The 21,733-nt window shown below is 39.3% G+C and overlaps 1 protein-coding gene across 1 annotated transcript in view; it reads right to left on the bottom strand.

Moving 5' to 3' along the window:
• The window catches only part of dmd (dystrophin), a 541,017-nt gene that overhangs the window by 302,098 nt on the left and 217,186 nt on the right, over positions 1 to 21,733 (bottom strand). The window contains exon 23 of the mRNA XM_076297170.1: positions 11,683 to 11,895. Within this exon, the coding sequence (XP_076153285.1) occupies positions 11,683 to 11,895 (213 nt within the window). The remainder of the gene's footprint in view (positions 1 to 11,682; positions 11,896 to 21,733) is intronic.

Genomic DNA, 21,733 nt, shown 5'->3' with positions numbered 1-21,733 from the left:
TTGGCTATTAGTAATTATGCAAGTCACAGAATATGAATTATTAAAAAGATATGAATTTAATATGAATTACAACATATATGAATGTATTGAAACATTTGACATTATGCCATCTCTTTAGGGGGCTGTCTTTTTTGGACAGTTCCACAAAAGGTTATACTGCTTTGTGAATTACCCCAGTCAAAGTATTTACACAAATAAAGTAGGCCTACTTTGATTTTCTGTAACCCTTACTATTTACCTTTACTTAACCTTTTTAATAAGCATCAAGATGATCAGTGTAATTTTGGTCTTACTAACCTTAATTACCCTCAATTAAAAAAAAATTATAAAAAAAATCGCAACTATTTTTGCAATTTTCACTTCCTCTCTCAATTTCTTCGTAACAAACAGCTAAAAACACCGCAACTTCCATCGCAATTTTTTAGAAAAGTTGTCGCGAAATCAGGCATTTTAGATTGCAACAATCTCAAAAAATCCTCGCGAAATCCTGGAGGGACTGGCTATGACTCGTTCGGCTGTGAGCTTGTTTCGCCAAAAAAACTATTGCCGATATCAATGCGTCTTTGTTCATGGGTTTGGCCTGACAGCAGAGGCTTAGACAACTATGACCCACGTTTTGGTTTCGTAATTTGCCCTACTTATTGACTGCAAGTCAATTGACTGCTTATATACAGGTTATTTTTATTTTTCTGTACAATAAACAAATACATCTGCTTTATGTCGCAGAATTACGCACTTGGCCAGCCTATAGAACGGGCACATTTTGGAGAGAATAGAGAATGTACGCACGCAAGAATCTGTAGGCTATTTGTGGCTGGTTACCAGCAAACAATGTTTAATGCATTAACTCAAGACGTCAAACCTTTTCTAAACAATACAAACAAAAAGGATGCAGCAGGCAGCAAATATAGAAGAGTAATTTGCAGTGGAAGAACAAAATGCTGAATGAAGCCCAAAGATATGAAGGCATATCTGGCAAGTTGTTATTTTTTGAAGATGTAAATGGTTGGGCTATAGGCCTAGTTTGCAAGAAGGAGACATAAAGCGTGAGCATGCCACACTATCCACAGCTGTGGTAGCGGGGGGTAGGAGGATTACTGTTAGCGCAGGATTTATATAAAATTCTTCAACAGAAGGCCTGCCTCGAATGCAGGCTTGCCCAAAAAAAAGGCCTGTGGTTTGCGCAGCCTACAGTAAGTAGTTCAGTGAGTTAGGAGTCCTCTAGACTTCTTTTAAGCTGTCTCAGAGGTGGAAAGTTGCGTTCGTTGGGGGCAGGGCCGGATTAACAATTCATAGACCCTTGGGAACAAATGTCTGATGGCCCCCCCTGCCCCCCAGCCAACGTGAATCGGGTGGTCTTTTAATAGGCCGTTTGTTTACAACTAACATTACATTTAATTAAACTGCTTATAGGCTATGCCGAAATAGTTTTGAATATCATTTTGAATATCAGTGTCGGGTGAATTAGGAAATGCCTTATGGCTGAAAGCTGCTTGGGATCCCCCCTGTCAAGCAATAACCATACAAAAAGTTAAAAACAGATGACATGATGCGCGTCACTGACATAATGCGAAAATAATATAGCCTAGATATTCCAATATATTCGAATACATGTGTTTATTTTAGAGGGGATATTCGAACGTCATTTTTGAGCAATTTTGACAGCCCTAGTCCACTGTAGGCTACGCCAATCGTCTATTAACACCTTCCACCTAACCCCGGTGAGTGGGGGTCGCTATAATGCGTGTGAAATAGCACCATTGAGTAGCCTATGCGAAATAGCCTTAAAATCATTCCGGTGTTGTGTGCCTTCTGGTTTCTCCACCTACTGGTTTCCTTGCGCGTGCATGCGCTGCAGCAGTTGTCAGACATTCACAAACAAGTTGTTTTAGGCGGTTTGAAGTCGCTTTTCATACACCATGAGCGCTCGGCTACATTATAGCCACTCGGACAAAAGACATGTAAAAAAATATATGTTTTGAAAACTAGCATTAAACTGGATTCGATCCCGCAAAAGCAACACACGCGTGACTCTCTCCATCCTGATTCCCTACTCTTTGAGCCAACTAATATGTTACACGAATCAGTTAACTATTGTAGGCTACCATTAATTAATAACGTAGGCAACACCCAGGTAACATGTTGTCCAGGCTATCTGAAACAAAGGGTTGCCTCTCATCTACAACAACTGGTTACCTTGGGCTGCTACAGTCGTCAGTGCACTGTGCACAGTAGGCATATGCTACTCTTTGTGGTTGATCAACTAAAATTAAAAGATGTATTTGGTGATGACGTTATTGTAGGCCTAGTAGACCTAAATTCGGAGAAATTAAATGGTACGAGAAACGATCTACATAGCGCACAGTGTTGCGCGGTCTGCCCGAAATTAAGCGGTCGCCCGCGGATGACCGCGGTCACCCACGGTTATGAGTCATAAACAAAATATTTTAATGATATTCGGATTCGGGTCATTTGTACGGAGCCCTCCGGGTGACATGGGGGGAAAAAAACATGGGTTAAAAAAAAAAAAAAAAAAAGTAATGGGAAAAAAAACATGAAGAAGGAAAAAAAAACAATGTACTTTTGCGGGATCTCGCAAAACTTTTGCGAGATCTCGCAAAACTTTTTTTCTACTTTTGGAACTTGCTGGGCTTCCTACTTGACCCCAATAGGCCCACAAACCACTACCGCCAGATGGCAATCGTATCATGATACTATGATTGCTCTATCACTGTTGCGTGTTGCGGGTTTTCTGGACACATTACATAGGCCTATGACATGGGAGGGAGAGGGAGACACCTGCGTGCAGACACGCACACACAGCAGGCTACAATAAATTGCCTAACAGACAGCAGCCTAATTTCGAGGTATCACTAATACCTATTAAATAAATGTAAAGGACACAGAACTGTAAGCTCAAATTCAAAAACGTTTGAAGTCTACCCAAACATATGCAAAGGGAATATAAATAAATTGTGTTGCATATAGCCAGCTTAATTAATGTCAATTTAAAGATTATGATTAGCAGTTTCTATGCATTTTAACATTGATAGTTACAGGAAGCCACGAAGCCACGAAAATAGCCTATTGTCGAGCAGTTAATGGGATACTGCACAGTTGTGAAGCAGTTGGGAAGTTATGGTGGGCTAACTTGGTGTGAATACACAGGGGAAATTCTCTCTCTTCTCTCTCGTTGTTGAGTTGCCTGATGGGTCGACAGGACATTGCCTACGAACACTGTTAGTGTCAGCAGAGTTACTGCCTCAGTGTGTTGCCAAATCTTGTAAAAAATAAATAAAAGAAAGTTTAGCATGCATTGACAGTCTTCTTTCAACCCAGATTATGAAGACAGTATATAGGGCCCCCTCTATAGTGAACCAATAGCTCTGCCCCTGCTTGTGCTGTTAATCCCAAGAAATGTACTGCCGATGATAACTTATAATAATATTTCTTCTTAGTTGTTCAGGGCCCAGTTTCCCGATAACGACGGAGACGCGCTCTTACGAGGGTTTTCTACGATTCATCTTACGATCGTTCGTTTGGTTTTTCCGACTGTTTCCCAAACATGCTTGTAGCGTGAAGATGTTCTTAAGGGGAGCTGTCCACGTTAATAGTTCTGAAATATCCTCTAATTTGATGGTGAAGACAGGTGACTGCACGTCACAGCTATAGGCCTACCGTTTAAACTTCGGATCTACACATTAATTCACATCAATACGAAAATAGAAACACTTTGACATCTGCATGTAAGCATCCCAAGTAGGTTATATACCACACACAGACATAAATAATTGTACTTATTTAAGATTAGATTGTTGCACCATGCAATAATAAAAACACTTAAGTGACACACGAAAAATTAGCATTGTTAGCAAAACTGCTAGAAAACATTAGCTAAGTTAGCTAAGTAGCATGGTTAACATTGTTACCATAGTTAAAATTGTTAGCATAACTGCTAGCAAACATTAGAGCCATTCCAACTTTTAGTTATCGTCAAATATCTACCTATACACAGCCATTAAACTATTTGAATATCATCATTCATTAAACTTTCAGTCTGTCAACAACTTTTAAACTATTTACATTCAACTTTTAAACAGTCTACTCTTAGACTATCCTTAAACTATCTATCTATTAAACTAGTTGTCTATCAACAACTTTTAAACTATCTACATCCAACTTTTAAACGGTCTACTTTTAAACTATCATTAAACTATCTATCTATTAAACTAGCTGTCTATCAACAACTTTTAAACTATCTACATTCAACTTTTAAACGGTCTACTTGTAAACTATCATTAAACTATCTATCTATTAAACTAGCTGTCTATCAACAACTTCTTAACTATCTACATTCAACTTTTAAACGGTCTACTTTTAAACTATCAACTTTTATTAAGCTATGCAACCACCATGTCTATCCTAGCATCACCATAGTAACCATCTCTGTATTATCTATTTTAACTATACATGATATTTTACATCACAACTTTTGCATTTTCATGCTCTGGTAATTCCTTGGAATTGCATTTCTACTTAATTTATATTACTGTAAACCACCTTCTGTAAACCAACTGTCTACACTACACTATATATCCTGTACTGTCTATGCACCACCTTTCTATACTTCATATATCACATTGCACTTTTCTGCTTTTTTGCACTTCTGGTTAGACGCAAAATGCATTTTGGTGTATTTGTACTTTTACTCTGCACAATGACAATAAAGTTGAATCCAATCTAATGTATCTTATATTAAGATCAAACAATTTAGTTGGTATTGTTTTCAGTATAAAGAGAGCTACGTTACCCTACATTATTTGGGTCACTAATTTCTCCTCCAGTATGTAGGAAAGGAGCTTTCCAAGTCCTATGCACAACAGTATGCAAAAATGATTTATTCAGCAATTAGAAGAGCAGGACCCAGTTCCCCGAAAGCATCTTAAGCCTAAGAGCGTCATAAAGTCCCTCTTACGAACGTCTTAAGATTTGCCGACTGTTTCCTGAAACCATCGTAGCTTAAGAGCGTTGTGAAAACAATAGCTGTCTATCAACAACATTTAAACTATCTACATCCAACTTTTTTAACAATGCTAACTATGCTAACATGCTAAAACTATGTTAACCATGCTACTTAGATAACTTAGCTAATGTTTTCTAGCAGTTTTGCTAAAAATGTTAACATGCTAACTATGTTAACCATGCTACTTAGCTAACTTAGCTAATGTTTTCTAGCAGTTTTGCTAAAAATGTTAACTATGCTAATATGCTAACTATGCTAACCATGCTACTTAGCTAACTTAGCTAATGTTTTCTAGCAGTTTTGTTAAAAATGCTAACTATGCTAACTAGCTACAGTGTGTAGGAGTCAAAGCTGATGACAAGTGTTGACATAGTTGATGACAAGTTAAAAGTTGTTGATAGACAGCTACTTTAATAGATAGAGAGTTTAACCCTCTATACCCCGTAGCGGCCGTCGACGGCCGTTCTATATTCTCCTGTAACGGCCGCGGCCGGCCGCAATTCTTAAAGAGACATCTGCTACAGTATAACCTTCATACATGAAATAATACAGCGTTAGTGGATACATAAACACCAGACTTTTATTTTGACACACTTAAAAGTCGCTATTGACATTTCTCCGGTATTTTTGAGTTTCGCCTGTTAACTGACCGGCTGAGGACTTACGGTGCCTCTGGAGTTATGGCTTCTAACAAGCGTCCGCGTCTTTTCTCATTAGATGAGATAGTATTGATTGAAAAAAAATCGTATGGCTGTCACTGTGAAAGTCAGTTTGAGTTTAGCTAGCACTAGCAAAATCCTACACAGACTTCACTACAGACTTTAGCAGACTGGTTTAGAAATAATTTAATAGCCAGAAATATGCCTGTCCTGCCCTAATAAAGAAATATTTGGTTAACGGCGAGTGAATCCCGTTTGCAGCCGTAGAAGAGCAGGACAAATTAAACATTCTGGTTTTCTCCGAGTGCAACGATGATAGACAGACATCATTTGGACAAAATATAGAGCATATTAACCTCCGTTGCTCAGCCAAATGCCTTCCTGTTACGTCCTGTTATCGCGGAGTTACAGGCGATAAACGATTTTTGATGGTCACAAGTTTACTTCATTAGCGTTTATTTTTTTGATTATTAAAGAGTGTTTTTCATGTAAAGGCATGACTTCATGCTTATTCAGAAGAGCATTTTAGTGCTCTCCCCAATCCCAGACGTTCACATTGCATGTTTGTTTGTATGGATGCAACCGCGAGATACGCTTGTCATAGGCGCCGATACCTGGGTGCTCCGTCTCTCGGGTACCCACTGAAAACATTGAGCACCCACGTGTGCCAGCTTACAGTCCCAGCTAAATTTATATTAATTTAAAATCAAACATCGCAGTTTATGTTAAATTCAGCATCTCTCATAATGTGATTGGATATGTTGCTGTCAATTCCCTACTTCATATACTAACCACCAATGAGAGCGTCTCTCGTATGAAAATTCCTGACACTTCCCATCTGAAGAATTAACGCAAGGCTTTGTCGGGTCTTCAGCCCCGAATGTTTAAAATGTATAGCCCTGAATATCATTTTAAAAGTAGTCTGACAAAGCTTATTGTTTTGTGACACAGCTAAACACTGGTACCTCATAGAACGTCTAAGGTGGTCGCAACTCACAAAAGTAAAGCAGATAGAAAGAACTCACGCAAATCTAGCCTACAACACGCAGACAGCTTCATGCGCACAGGTGCTTTATGATTGTTGGCTTCTGATGGTATCTTGCTAATTCACTGAACTGCATTAGGTGACACAAATGGTATTGCCTCCTTGTCTGAACTACTACCAGGCCTATGGTTTTTAAAAGTCAGATGTTTCCTGACAAAGACATTCGAAAATTAAGAATGTTTATTGACTTGAAAAATACACAAATTTTTGCAAACTCCCTTCATTCAACCCTTGAAGACATCGCAGTCTGGTGCGCTATCAGTGTTGCGCGGGTTTGGGCGAACCTATACATACCGGTAGATATGGCTGTGTAGTCTGTGCCATAACATTTATTCCTGCAGGCTGCCCGTTTTGGCTGTCATACTTTTAAATGGCTTCGCAAGAAGTAGGCCTACATAGACCATAACTTGAACTACTGTCATCTTCTTTAAGAACTTTTCCCAATATTTCCCATAGCCTATATCGCTTTTCCTGAAGGGGTGTCTTTATTATTTTAACTCGCGTCTTCAGCTTCTTTACTGTTGACTTTACTGTATTGATGCTTTACTGTATTGATGCCAGCCTTCTCGTGATATTTTAAGTAGACCTATTTGTAGAAAATATATATTTAATTAATTTTAACTGACCCGCCCGCAAATGTACGGAGCCCTCCGGGTGACATGGGGGAAAAAAACATGGGTTAAAAAAAAAAAAAAAAAAAAGTAATGGGGAAAAAAAACATGAAGAAGAAAAAAAAACCGATGCACTTTTGCGGGATCTCATTGCGGGATTTTGCAACGTTTTGCGAGATCTCGCAAAACTTTTTTTCTACTTTTGGAACTTGCTGGGCTTCCTACTTGACCCCAATAGGCCCACAAACCACTACCGCCAGATGGCAATCATATCATGATACTATGATTGCTCTATCACTGTTGCGTTTTGTGGGTTTTCTGGACACATTACATAGGCCTATGACACGGGAGAGAGAGGGAGACACCTGCGTGCAGACACGCACACACACCAGGCGCGTAGCAAGCGTGGGGGATGTGGGTGTTATAACGTACACAGTTTTGCTGGAACACGATTCTATCCCCCACACTTTTTGTCAGATTAACCCGTTTAATCCCAATTTTTTCCCAGACTTGAATATATCAAAATCATGTGTCTTGAGTAACCCTTTGAAGTAATCAATTACTATTTTTTCAAATTTTCCTGAAAAAGTGGGTGAAAAGGAGTCTTTTATGCTTGGTCACTATTGTGACCGTTGGGGAAAAACATAGTCCGATTTTAGGGATTTTTACACATTTCATTGTGCAATCATCTAATTTTCAGTAAATTCCAGTCAGAGATGATAAGGGGACATTGTCCCAGGTCTGTTCTTTACTTTTAATTTTGTATCACAATACAATACTCAACATTGCCTCTGCAATTCTCTATTATATTATAAGTGTGCCGATTTTTACATAGGAAAGGCATTATATCACACTATTATGACAACACCACCCTACAATACAACTACAGCAACCGCAAATGTTACAAAAAGTGATGTTAGTTGTCTGTTTGTTTGTTTGTTTATTATTGTATTATTTAATTTTATAATTCATTATTTAATTAATGAATTAATTAATTACACAACAGATTGTCCTGCACGTCTACTGCCATACTTCCAATGCCATTAATTGCCTTTCCATTGGTCTCCTTTGGTCAGTGGTATTGTTAAGGTCACTAAATGAAGTGAACCTATGTTACCTGGTCCCTATGCTCCAAAGGCCTTTTATTCATAAGGCCCTATGTTCCCAGTGTCCTATGTATCCTGGAACCTATGCTCATTCAGGTACCTATTACCAGAGGACCCTGGAAACATACAATGCTTGATTGGGGAACACAGGACACCTGTCCATGATCCCATCACATATACACCTGAGTAGCATAGGAGCCTGCGCTGACCTCAGTTATTGGTCTAATCTAGTGTCAGAGGGGTGTGATGTCCACTACATTGCTAAATTTGATTAATTTTACCACTGGATTAAGTAAGGTTCTAAATGCATATACAACAGCATTACCATATGAGCCTGTCTGGCATCAAACACACAAGTGGAGAGGTGTGTTTGGTGAGTGCTGTTAAACATATTTTCATCACAGCATGCAACTAAGTAACTTGCCATCTTCATAAGGCCCTATATTCCCAGTGTGTATCCTGGGACCTATGCTCATTCGGGTACCTATTATGTGCTTTATAAAGCTGGAGGGCCTTGGAAACACACAATGCTTGACCTGGGGAACACAGGACACCTGTCCATGATCCCATCACATATAAACCTGAGGAGCCTGTTCTGGCCTCAGTTATTGGTCTAATCTAGTGTCAGAGGGGTGTGATTTCCACTATATTGCTAAATTTGATTAATTTTACCACTGAATTAAGTAAGGTTCTAAATGCATAATAGGAAACATTCTTGAATTTTGACATACAATAGTGTGAGAGCAGATTCTTGAGACACTTGATCTTTATTTTTGATCACATGAAGCTTTGCTTCTAGTTCGTCTGACTGGTCCCTGTGGCAGAGGCCCTACATAAGTGGAGGGGTATTGTTGGGAAAAGGGGTGGGGAATAATTTTTCTGGTAAGGTTGTTCATATCTACTGCAAGTCTCTGCATAAATTCAGCCAATATGCCTTCAACAGGCTGACTGGCAAGTTGATTATACCCTCCACCACCTTGTTTATATGTGACATTATGTAATACAATAGTCAATAATATGATGATTTACTGTTTTTGAGGTGTAAAATCTGGGCAGTCAGTTAGATCTGATACAGTATGTGCAGGAAGTGACTGAAAGTGAAATTAAAATAAAGAACAGCATAGAAAATCAGCTATTACAATAATTATGTATAATAGTGTGGTATAATGGATTTTCTATGTAAAAATTGGCACACTTAGAATATAACAGAGCATTTTAGAGGCCATGTTGAGAAATGCCATGTGATACAAATTTAAAAATAAAAAACAGACCTGGGACAATGTCCCCATATCATCTTTGAATGGAATTTAGTGGAAATTAGATGACTGAACAATGAAATGTGCGAAAATCCCTAAAATCGGACTATGTTGTTTCCCAACGGTCACAATTGTGACCGTCATCATGTTCACTCATGCTATGAGAATGCTGAACAAAGTTCATATATTTCAATTGCATCCCTCCATACTAGACACCTTAAAGATGATGTGTACCAAAAATCTTTGTCCTATGTTTACATAAACATACTTTTCTAAGCTTTAGTTTGGGAGCTTTTGGGTGGACATTTTCTGGTCAGGGTGCAACCAAAACATAAGCAGCTCTGGCCATGTGAGAAATTAAACTACACATTTGGCACTGCACATATTTAACTGAGACCCTTTCAGGTTTCTATTTTTGGGAGAAATGTATTGATAATTCATCCAGTAACAGTTTTAAATGCACAAGAGCCAGATTTTTTTGTACGGTCACTATTGTGGTCACTATTGTGTCAATTGTGTGGATTAAACGGGTTAAATTGAAAGTAAAATATGTAAATAAACGCTCCCGTAAAGAGTTGGAACCGTATCTATAACGCACACACAGAGACACAAATAGGTCTGTTGATTTGATTGAACGGTCATCCAGCCAATCACATCAAGTTAGGTGAAGAACCAGAGCCGCTCTGATCAAATTCAAAGTGTACGTCTTTCAAGGCTATGCTGCTGCTTGGGTCTGCATTGTAACGTCTGCAGTGAGCAGATTTCAGATAGAATTGAAATGATAATTGTTACCGCATTATGCTAATTTAGTAAACCAAAATGCACTGTCTGACTGACAGTTTTTGTCACAATGCAGGGAGTCAAAGTGAAAGCGGGGTGCGTGCACCAAGGCACCTGTTTCTGCAGGAAAACCTTTGGCTACTGTTCTCAGAGCATTATGCTTTCTCTGCCTATGATCTGCAGCTTTTCTCAAACTATGGGCCTCCTCAACAATTAACCTACTACTGCTCCACGTAACCGCGAAATTAAGTTATGCCCGGTGCTTCACACGTCTGCTCATTTGCAGCATACTTATTCATTTGGTGTCATCAACTATATAGACATAGCCCAGTCAGCACACATACAGTACGTCTCCAAGACGCTTGGAAAGGAACAGCTTAATTACATCGCGTTCCATTTAGAACGTCTTATTTGATCTGATCTTACAAACGGCGGCGTCAAGACACATTTGAGTTCTACATCGGAGATAGAACGCTTATGATCACTCATGCAATGTGTGCGTCCCTGCAGCAAGTGAAACTGGAGGTAACGTGGGCTAGAAGCAACAATAGTTTAAACAACAACGTGGCTTCCTGTAACTATCAATGGAAAAATGCATAGAAACTGCTAATCAAATCTTTAAATTGACATTAATTAAGCATATGCAACACAATTTATATATATTCCCTTTGCATATGTTTGGGTAGACTTCAAACGTTTTTGAATTTGAGCTTACAGTTCTGTGTCCTTTACATTTATTTAATAGGTATTAGTGATACCTCGAAATTAGGCTGCTGTCTGTTAGGCAATTTATTGTAGCCTGCTGTGTGTGCGTGTCTGCACGCAGGTGTCTCCCTCTCCCTCCCGTGTCATAGGCCTATGTAATGTGTCCAGAAAACCCACAACACACAGTGATAGAGCAATCATAGTATCATGATACGATTGCCATCTGGCGGTAGTGGTTTGTGGGCCTATTGGGGTCAAGTAGGAAGCCCAGCAAGTTCCAAAAGTAGAAAAAAAGTTTTGCGAGATCTCGCAAAACTTTTTGCGAGATCTCGCAAAGCTTTGCGAGATCCCGCAATGAGATCCCGCAAAAGTGCATCGTTTTTTTTTTCTTCTTCATGTTTTTTTTCCCCATTACTTTTTTTTTTTTTTTTATAACTTCACTGAAAGAGACAGGATCTCAGCCCCCCCCCCCCCCCCCCACACACACACACACAAACCTGAAACTGTGACAGCTGGTTTATATGCTCCTGTATCTTGCATGAGTGCTCATCTAGCTGCACAGTTAAGCTTTTCCAGCGGGTCATGATTGCATCCATCTCGTTACGATAGCGCTGACACATCTCTGGAGGAGCTTTCTGGAACACCTGCTCCACTGTAGATGTCAGATAGTCCACCTCAGTCTGGTGGTCTTGCAGAGTACTCTTAAGCCCCTAAACACACATACGTACAGAATTTTAGTCAGAGAACCATGGCCAAACTCACATTAAAGTCTCTTTATTGACATTTATATAACATGCTGGGTTAACAGGATAACAATTGCTGTATAGGATTTATGGTCACTCATTAGATGACTTAGATCATCTAATCTTGCATGGTTGAAATATAACCTATTGTTCAAAATCATCAAATATATTAAATAGTTTGAGGTAGTGTCATTATCTGAACAATCGCTAAGCACCGCCCATCAAACAGACATAAGCCAAAAGAAGTTCAGCACCTGCCACACTCACATAACTTCAGCATAGAACTCCATAGAGTTGCATTAGAGGCAATAGTGATTTTTATTATGTGACAATAGATATGTAAGTTCAAAACAATACAGTACAATGCCAAAATTATATGCATGGGATTAATACAACACTGATGGAATATTTGCTTTCAGTCTTGGCTGCGTGAGTGATATTGCTTTGTTTAGAAAACAAATGCGGATGATTGGCTTTAGTCGCCTTTATGCCTTGTGCAGTTAAAGATTCCTCACCACACACGTGTGCAGGGATGGTAATCTGCCTAAGTTCATTACAAAAACATACGGACATTTGTGTAAACGTTCGCACACAGTGAGTCTTTTAGTTTACGAGCTTAAATCACATGTTCACGCGCAGTAAGTATAAAGTTTGTCTGTCTAAGCGATGTGTTCGCACAGTAAGTCTTCCAGTTTACTAACTTAAACAGTGTATTCACATGCAGTAAGAGAAAAGTTGTTCTCCTGACCTTACCATCTTTACCATCTTTCTTGCTTTTTCCTGTTAAACAGACTTTCCCAGTTTTCCCCTCCCTGTCATTGCCCATGTCTCTAGCTTTGGCTCTGCTTTGTCCATGCACCCACAGTATGTGTTTCTTTTCTTTTGTCTGTTATGTAACCTTGTCTATGTACCTTGTATGTTTGTTGTATCTATGTAGTCAGTGCCGCCACTCCCACCACGTGCATCACGCACTGTGTGTAGGGCACCAAAGGACAGAGGGGTCATCCACATTCAACCAATACAGTAAATATATATAGCTTTACTGCAAACAGCGTTTCACTCTTCCTCGATAATGTTTACAATGTCAAAATGCACCAACACCATGTTACAAACAAGGATGATATTTTTTGGGTTCTCTCAATCTCCACTACGTAGCAAATCTACTCCACTACGTAGCAAATCAAACTTTACTCACTCCACTAAATTGGGCGCGCAGGAGAGACACAAGAGAGTTATCCGGTTCCCACTACTGACCATTTTTAAACTCAAGATTGGTGAGAGGGCTCTTAAACATAGGCTGCAATCAATGTGATTTGGTACATGGACAAGAATATAAAGACTAGTTTACTACTTTGACTTTGCAGCATGGAATTGGTGAAACTTCAATAATTTGTTTTCCAAGCATGTAAGCATGTTTGTTTCCAACTTCGGTTGATATTGCAACCAATCAACAAGACGAGAGCAATGACATGATGATCACATGGAAACAGGGACACGCTTGCCAGCATCGTTCAACAAGCACATTGAACAAGAAAGTAGGCTACAACTTCATTCACAAGCAAAGCATATAGTTCAAAATCGTTTAGGATATGTAACATGTTGTCAATGCAGGACAAACTCAGCTGAGTAAAAAAAAAAACAATTATATCGGTCTGTCCGAGTGACATTGACATTGAGTGTTTTCAGCTGGAGGTTGCTCCAACTTCGCTGTAACAAGGACCGTTATAGAAAATCATTCCTGCCCACTGCCATAACTATTTACAACAACTCCCCTTTGTGCCGTGAGACAAAAATCTTATGCTGAGAGACAATGCAGTTTACAACATCTTTAACAGAGACTATATCCATTTTTTTTATTTTTATTATTTTTTTAACTTGTATGTATGTATGTATATGTGTGATATATGTTTATATTATTAATTGCTGCCGTAACACCATAATTTCCCTTTGGGGATGAATAAAGTAATCTATCTATCTATCTATCTATCTATCTATCTATCAATCAAGCCTAGCCTACATACAGTATATGCAAAATATAGTCCCAGCCATTGCCGTAAGGTTCAAAGCAGATGCAGCAGTTGGAAATGACTGCTTTTCAGCCACCTGATGCTCATTCTGGTGTAGGCTATGACAAGATAGTATACAGAAGTGTAAAGTGTATCAATTAATATGCAAGTATATTAAATGAAATATATTTGGGCCCTATTATGACAGTCTAAAGCACATGGTCACTAGTCAAAAGCTTATTCAAATTTAGTAGGATGTCCAGTCCACATTGGGAGTGTTTTCGTTATCAAACGTCGGGCGGATGGCGCAACAAGGCGTTCCTAGGTTTCTTAATCAGTCATGCTGTTTGGGGCGTAACATCATTTAAACCAATGAGAATGACATCTGTCATTCCCTTTAACAGCGCAAAGCGCGACGTCAAAGAATGCATCGGTATTTTGACAGTCAGCGGCGCATTTGAAGGAGTCTGCTTGCGAGACCATATGGAACAGTCATTCCACTAAACCAGGGGTGTCAAACTCATATTAGGTAGTGGGTCGGATTTGTTGGAATGAGACCTAGTGGGGGGCCGTCATTGTCATGGTCATTATCATTTTTCTGCATGGGTGTCAGAGTGTTGTTTGATTATATCACTTATGAGCAAACAGGTACACAATAATGTAGCCTACTGCTGTCATATACCGGCTCTTTCTCTCTTGAAATGTAATTTTTCTGCTTCTTCCTTCCTGAGGATGGTTTGTAGTAGCCTGGCCTTGGCCTGTCTACGTACTTCCGGTCGATTTCTTTTCCCTACAGTACTCCGTCTGGAATAGGTTGATTCACGCTCGTTTACTTCGGCAGTTGGGCAGCCGACCAACCAGCGAACAGAGGGCGTCCCTGAGAGCGATTACGTACCCAGGCATGGTGTTTCAATTACTACGTCCACGCCCCTGAAGCAGATCGCTTGGAATACATCAACGTAGGGAGCGAAAAGGACTTATACTTATGAAATCTTTGAGCAAATGTAAATAGGCCTAATAGTTTAGCCTATTAACAGGAGTGTCATGAACGAAGTCACAGTGGAGTAGGATGTTATATCGTCAGCTAAACTTTAGTCATAGATTTTGTCACTTGAAATAGGCTACGAACATACCCGAGTCGAACTGTAGTTTAGTAGGCTACATGGTCGGGTCAAAATCGCTATTTTTCAAACACTAAGAAGGCTCGACATAACTTGAAACTTTGATCGAAGCATCATCAGTGTCTACATATGAACTCGAGCATTAAGAACATTGTTCGTGTACACATAGTTTACTTTACTAAAAAGAAAGATTTTGGACAACTCACTCCTTGCAAGATGGTATGGCAGCGAGCAGAAAAAACAAGTGAGTTGTTCAAAACCTCTCTTTTAGTAAACTCTGTGTACACCAACAATGTTCTCAATGCTTGAGTTCATGTGTAGAGACACTGATGATACTTCGATCAAAGTTTCATGTTGTGTCGACCCTTCATAGTATTTGAAAAATAGCGATTTTGACGCGATTGTATCAAAAAAGTAGTAGCCCTATAGGAATCCCATTCAAAAGGTTATTTCACCCGAAAACGACAACGCATACAAGCTTAAAAGTGGCGCTTTGGACGTACTTATGCATTTATATGAAAGTTTGACTTGGGTACATTCACAAAACACAATATGATGCATTTTGGCGAGAGTTACGCAGATGAAACGTGTGATTGTTTGCTGATAAGATGCACCCGTGCTTGTTATGGGCGTGCTGCAGAGAAACTTCTCTGTATGACGAAACGCCGGTTGTTAGTGATTGGTTCAAAGGAACTCCAATGATTTTAAACCTCAAACTGTGCCCTCCCACCCGGAAATAAACGCCTATGGATCTAGGCCAGACTCTCTGCGAAGTCAGAGAGTCTGGTTTCCAGGCTAGGTTTGTAGTGCTAGGTTTAATCAATTTATCATATCATAGAGATATTGCTTAAAACAAATTGTTGAAGACAACTGGATGTGAATATCTTTTTTTCTAATTTTCCCTTCCTACCCAAAACATCTGTATAAGTAAGTATAAGTATATATACTCTTTTTGATCCCGTGAGGGAAATTTGGTCTCTGCATTTATCCCAATCGGTGAATTAGTGAAACACACACAGCACAGTGTACACACAGTGAGGTGAAGCACACACTAATCCTGGCGCAGTGAGCTGCCTGCATCAACAGCGGCGCTCGGGGAGCAGTGAGGGGTTAGGTGTATTGCTTAAGCCGTGCCTACTGGTCAGGGTTCGAACCGGCAACCCTCCGGTTACAGGTCCGAAGTGCTAACCAGCAGGCCACGGCTGCCTGGGGAGCCTTCACACATTTGCACTCGTCTATTATTTGAACTCATTGGTAAAGTGAAACCAACCTCACTTTGGTGTCAGTGAAAGACCAAACAGTTATACACAAGTTACTTTCACTATTGACTGACAATGGGTTACCATCGAAAACATAGGCTGGAAAAAGCAACACTTACCGTAATATTGTTCAAATGACTGAATAAAACAATGTTTATCCTGCAGAGGAGTTGCTTATATCTCGTGACAGTGCATCTTCAGCTGTGCTCCATATGTGTCTATCACCTCTCCCCTAATCACTTTTAAGCTTCATTACCAATTTGCAAATGATGGTGAATAACTACTCACTGTGAGATGTATTTCAAAATATCTTTATTCGATTTATGTTTCCCATTGTAATCATGTAATTTGTAATGTTTTGCATGGACATGCGCTGGTGCGCAGAGCATATTACCCCCATCCTAGCCTCTCTCCACTGGTTGCCCAGCACAGGGTCAATTTTAAGATTTTATTGATGGTTTTTAAAGACCTGAATGTCCTGGCACCAGCCTACATCACTAATCTCATTCACCACCACTCTGCCCCCAGGTCCCTTAGATCCTGCAACATGGGTCTTCTGCACATTCCACGGACCAGGATTAAGCAAAGAGGCGATAAAGCTTTTGCAGGGGCTGCGCCACGCCTCTAAAATCAGCTGCCACCTTCTACACACCTCTTCTCCTTAGCGTTTCCTGCCCTTTCATGATTGTTTGATATCTGTATTTATGTACTCTTATGTGTATGTGTTTATGTGTTATGTACTGTCTTTTTATTGCACTTTGTACCAAGGCTTTGAACCAGTTCACGGAACGAAAACGAAAACCAGAAACTTTTGATGTTTTGCTAGGAACAGACATTGACAGTACCTTGCCAATAAACGACATGGCAGAAATGTTCCTTGTCTTAATTCATGTATAATACTGAAAATAAATGTAGGCATGTCAGAATTAAAGTTATGCCGCATAATGTAGCCTATAGTACTTTTTTAATGTTTGATGATAAGATAGAGAGAGGAACAGGAACGTCCATTTTAGGGTTGGACCAAAAACCGGAAACGTTAAAATAATGTTTCTGTTCGGAACGAACCAATTGGAAAAAATTCTGGTTCGAAGCCCTGCTTTGTACGGTACTTTGGTCAGTGTACACTGTATTTTAAATGTGCCTTATAAAAAAATTTGCCTTACTTACTTACTTACTTACAATATGACTATTGACAATGCACACTTAAAATAACATATAAACAAGTTTTACGCCATGCGCCAGGGTGCAAAATAGGGGCCATTGGTTATCTCTAAGAAATTACGTCAGCACTTCACACACATGTAGGCTTGCCTCCAGTAGGGCTGTCACTTTACGCTCGAAAATCGATTGCACAATTGATTGGACCAACCAACACAAGTTTCGAAAACTAAAATATGGAATTGATTTTAACCAAATATGTACACTTCATTTTAAACAAATTAAACAAATAAAAAAGATAGATGTAATAAAACCCACAAACAAGTGAAGGAGAAATTTTGGATTACTAAAATTTTTTTTATATTCTGTATATGTTTTCTATACATTCAATACTGTGCATCAACTTTGCTTTGTCTGTCATTTGCTCTCTCCATGTCATGATTTTCTAATAAAGGTCATGCGACCCCCTTTGTCACGAGTTAAGGTTATTCTGCCTGAGGCAGTAATATTAGGAATATCCCGACAGGATCTAGACTATGGCAAGAGAATGCTGAAGGATGTATTGTATTGACCAATTATCTACTTACTTGGAGTAGCCCCATGACTTGCGTATGGCACATGGATCACATGCTATGTGTATATGTATTGTATTTCTGCATGTATGAGGATTTTTGGAAAAGACCATTGTACTCATGTGATTTGTATTACCAATGTAATTAACATGCATAAGATGGGGCTTCGCCCTAGAGAACTTTGAGTAGTGTTACTGGAACATGATGTTGCTAGTGACCTGCTCCCGGTATCGTTAATAAACCTGCAGTGGTTCCTCACACCTGAGTGTTGCCTGGATATTTTTGACCACACAAGCAGCAAAAGAAAATAAAGAATTCTGAAAGTGCAGTAGGCATTGCGAAAGCTAAAAAGAAAATTCCCACCAATTTCACGCACCGGAAACAGCTGTTTCAATCGGCTGCTGTGCTGCTGGTGTTTTGCCAAAAAATGGAGGACAACGCGATCAACCTGTGCGACATGAGAGAGGTGACTGATAAGCCCTAATAACTTGAGAAGTTCAATATGGAAGCACTTCGGGTTTTGGGTGAACTATGGACAAGGACAAAGCGGTATGCAAACTGTGCAGTGAGTTCCTACGTTGGCGAAATTTGTTTGACATTTTTAATTGTAAACAGCCACGTTGAAGCCTGCAGTTTTTTCACTGATGTTATGGCAGTCCACTCTGCTTATTGTTTTTCAAGAATGTTGCACTCCTGTTTGTCATTGTGCACGAAACTTCACGCCAATAAATCATTGCTGGCTAGTGCGTCTTCAAGCTCCCTCTTTACATTCGTCCTAATGCCTGTTAGTTGTCAGTGGATTGGCCTATATTTGCCGTTGAAAATGGAAACGTCTTTAGACATAGAAAATCGATTTTACAATCGATTCAATGAACATTTATGTCTCAAAAATCGAACGGGATTTCACAAAAGTGACAGCCCTAGCCTCCAGTATTGAATCTTACTCTTAACTCACATGCTAGAAATGTTCAGGAACACAATTTCAGAAATCAGCCCAAAGAAAGGGACATAATAAACTTTGGTTTGCTAGATTGTAAAAGAGTCACTAGGCTATTTTGGCGATTTTACTCAAGTTGTTTCCAACCAGGATCATCATGGTAATAAAAATCTATTTCTAAATATGTAATTTATGCAGTGGAAAGGATACATACTCAAATAGTGATTACATAAACACTTTCTGTGTCATTATGGTCAATCATGAAGTTATTCCACTGCACAGACCATCATGAGACAAACCGACCAACTATTAGCCATGTAGACCGACTGATATGTAGCCTATTTATGAATCATTAATATATTAATTAAATAATGTACAACTTTTTGAATGATTCATATACAAATAAATGGTTTATGCATATAAACCAAAATGAATTCAAACAATTGTGTCTGTTGTTATTAGACACTAGTGCACATGTAGGCTATGTATTTCCACAAAAAGAAGTATAAGTATACTGTAAGTATATATACTCTTTTGATCCTGTGAGGGGTTAGGTGCTTTGCTCAAGGGCACTTCAGCCAGTCCGAAGTGCTAACCAGTAGGCCACGGCTGCCCCTCAACTATGACTCCCCGCCAACTTTTTTCTCTATCTGACCTCCATCTTTTTACTTGGATTATATTTTAAACAATATTCAACAATATTTTATCCAGTAGTCATTTTTGCATTTTCATGCACTCGTAATTCCCTGGAATTACATTCTCTAGTTATTACAGTGCATGAAAATGCACTGTACTGTTATCACTGGGCTTCTTATCTTTTATCTATTATTGTTATTCTTCCAACCACTTTTTCTGCGTCCAATTCAGCTTGAACTGTTTAACGTAGAAACTTCATTCAAGCTTTAAAACGTAGGTCTTCTAAAGGACTCGTGAGCTACAGTGGCGTAGCCAGAAATGTTCAAATGGGTGGGCACAGAAAAAAACGGGTGGGCAAAGCTCATTTGATTGAACATAAGAGAGGCCTAGATTAGATACACCATACAAACATTAATCATAAGCATGTTATATTTATGACATAAAAGTGGAAGTTATTGAACCATTTGATCACAGCTGACAAATTACACAGAAACATGAAGCACTATTGAGATAATAGATTGACCATATTGGACAACTTTTTACTGCATTGCCATGAACAAGGAAAGGCAAAAAAAGTGTTTCTTTGTCGAACAAATTGTGATGCAATGTGAGCCTTGAATTGGATGTCATGCAGAAATTTGCTAGGATCTCAAAACCGGATTATGAACATGCTTTGTCATAGAGAAACACATGATAGCGTTGGATTATAAACATGCTTTTCCACAAAAACACACAAAAACGTGGGGTAAGTCAAGCTATATGAAGTTATTATTTTGCTGTCACTTCGTCTGTTTTATAACCCACACTGATGATCAAATGATGCTCTGTGTCTCCTCTTTCATCTGACATGCGTGGCATATCTATCCGATCACGGGTTCACGAGTAATTCAAACGAGAGTAATGGGTGTGCAGCGTTGGTTTTTGTGCATGACATTATTTTGCAGTCACTTCATCTGTTTTTATAACCCAGAAAGATCGATATACTTGGTAATTCAAACGAGAGTAGGCTAATGGATGTGCAGGTGAACGCAGAGAAGTATAGACTGTAAATATGATGCAATTTGATATAATTTCATGATTTATTTTTATTTTCATACTTGATCGTACAGACAAGTGCGTGGTCTCGTTGGAAAGCCCCATTTCTGCTCTGTTACGCTATAAAGGTTTCATCAGATCATCAGGTCAGCAGATTGACCACTGGACAATCCCACCGCAAAGCTTTATCATAGGCATGCTACGTTTATGACAAAAAATGGAATATGAACGCATTTCATCACAGCTGACTAATGCAGAAACATTTTAAATGAAACTGCCGGCTGTTCGCGATTCGACTGATTCTTGAGCTCTCATTGGAGTGCTGACTTGCGCGTCTTATTTAGATGGTGAACTTGAGCGAAGGAAAGCCCTTTAATTGGACGGGCAAAACTGACAGTTTTTCCAGGCCCGTCCGTGGCTACGCCTATGGTGAGCTATGTATTTTTCAACTTTGCAACTTTAATACTTTTTAAACTATTGATTAAAAACTATTAAAAAATCCCCATGGACTTAACATTGGGCTGATGACATCACAATAGGGCCATTAAGCAATTAGAATCCTGTGCCCAACTGTCAGTTTCTCAGGCTTTAAGCATACAATCTCATTCTCTTAAAACTACAGATCCTGTTCAACTGTTTCCTCTGGCCACAACTGTTTCAAAATAAAAGTCCTCACTACAATAATTGCCTATTAAATAATTTAACCATTTAAAAGATCGACCTATTTAACTGTTCAGCCATTCCAACTATATTAAAGGAGAAGTTCGGTGTGATATTGACCTAAAGTGTGTTGAAACATGATACCGAGTGTGAACGTATGTCTCCTAGCTCATCTCGGCTTGTCCCCTGCACTCAGAAATCTGGCGCTAGTTAGCCGATGCTACCAACAGTTTTTCGATGGGGGTGCCTCGGGCATCGGCCTAGCCATGCAAATATATTACTGTTTTACACCATTTACAAAGCTCAAAGTAGCTCCATACTTCATTGGTAGACTTCCGAGGGCCCTGTGGCCGGTTGCACAAAGCACCTTAAGTTAAGTTTTCCCCTTAACATCTGATTTAAGGGTCCCTTAAAATAAAAA

Source organism: Alosa pseudoharengus, unplaced genomic scaffold (genome assembly GCF_046254945.1).
Source record: "Alosa pseudoharengus isolate Yale_2024_CS ecotype anadromous, Long Island Sound unplaced genomic scaffold, YU_APseudo_1.1 YU_APseudo_1.1_scf_20, whole genome shotgun sequence".
Taxonomy (NCBI): domain Eukaryota; kingdom Metazoa; phylum Chordata; class Actinopteri; order Clupeiformes; family Clupeidae; genus Alosa; species Alosa pseudoharengus.
Note: the sequence above shows the minus strand (reverse complement) of the source record. Positions and strands in the feature narration are given on the sequence as shown.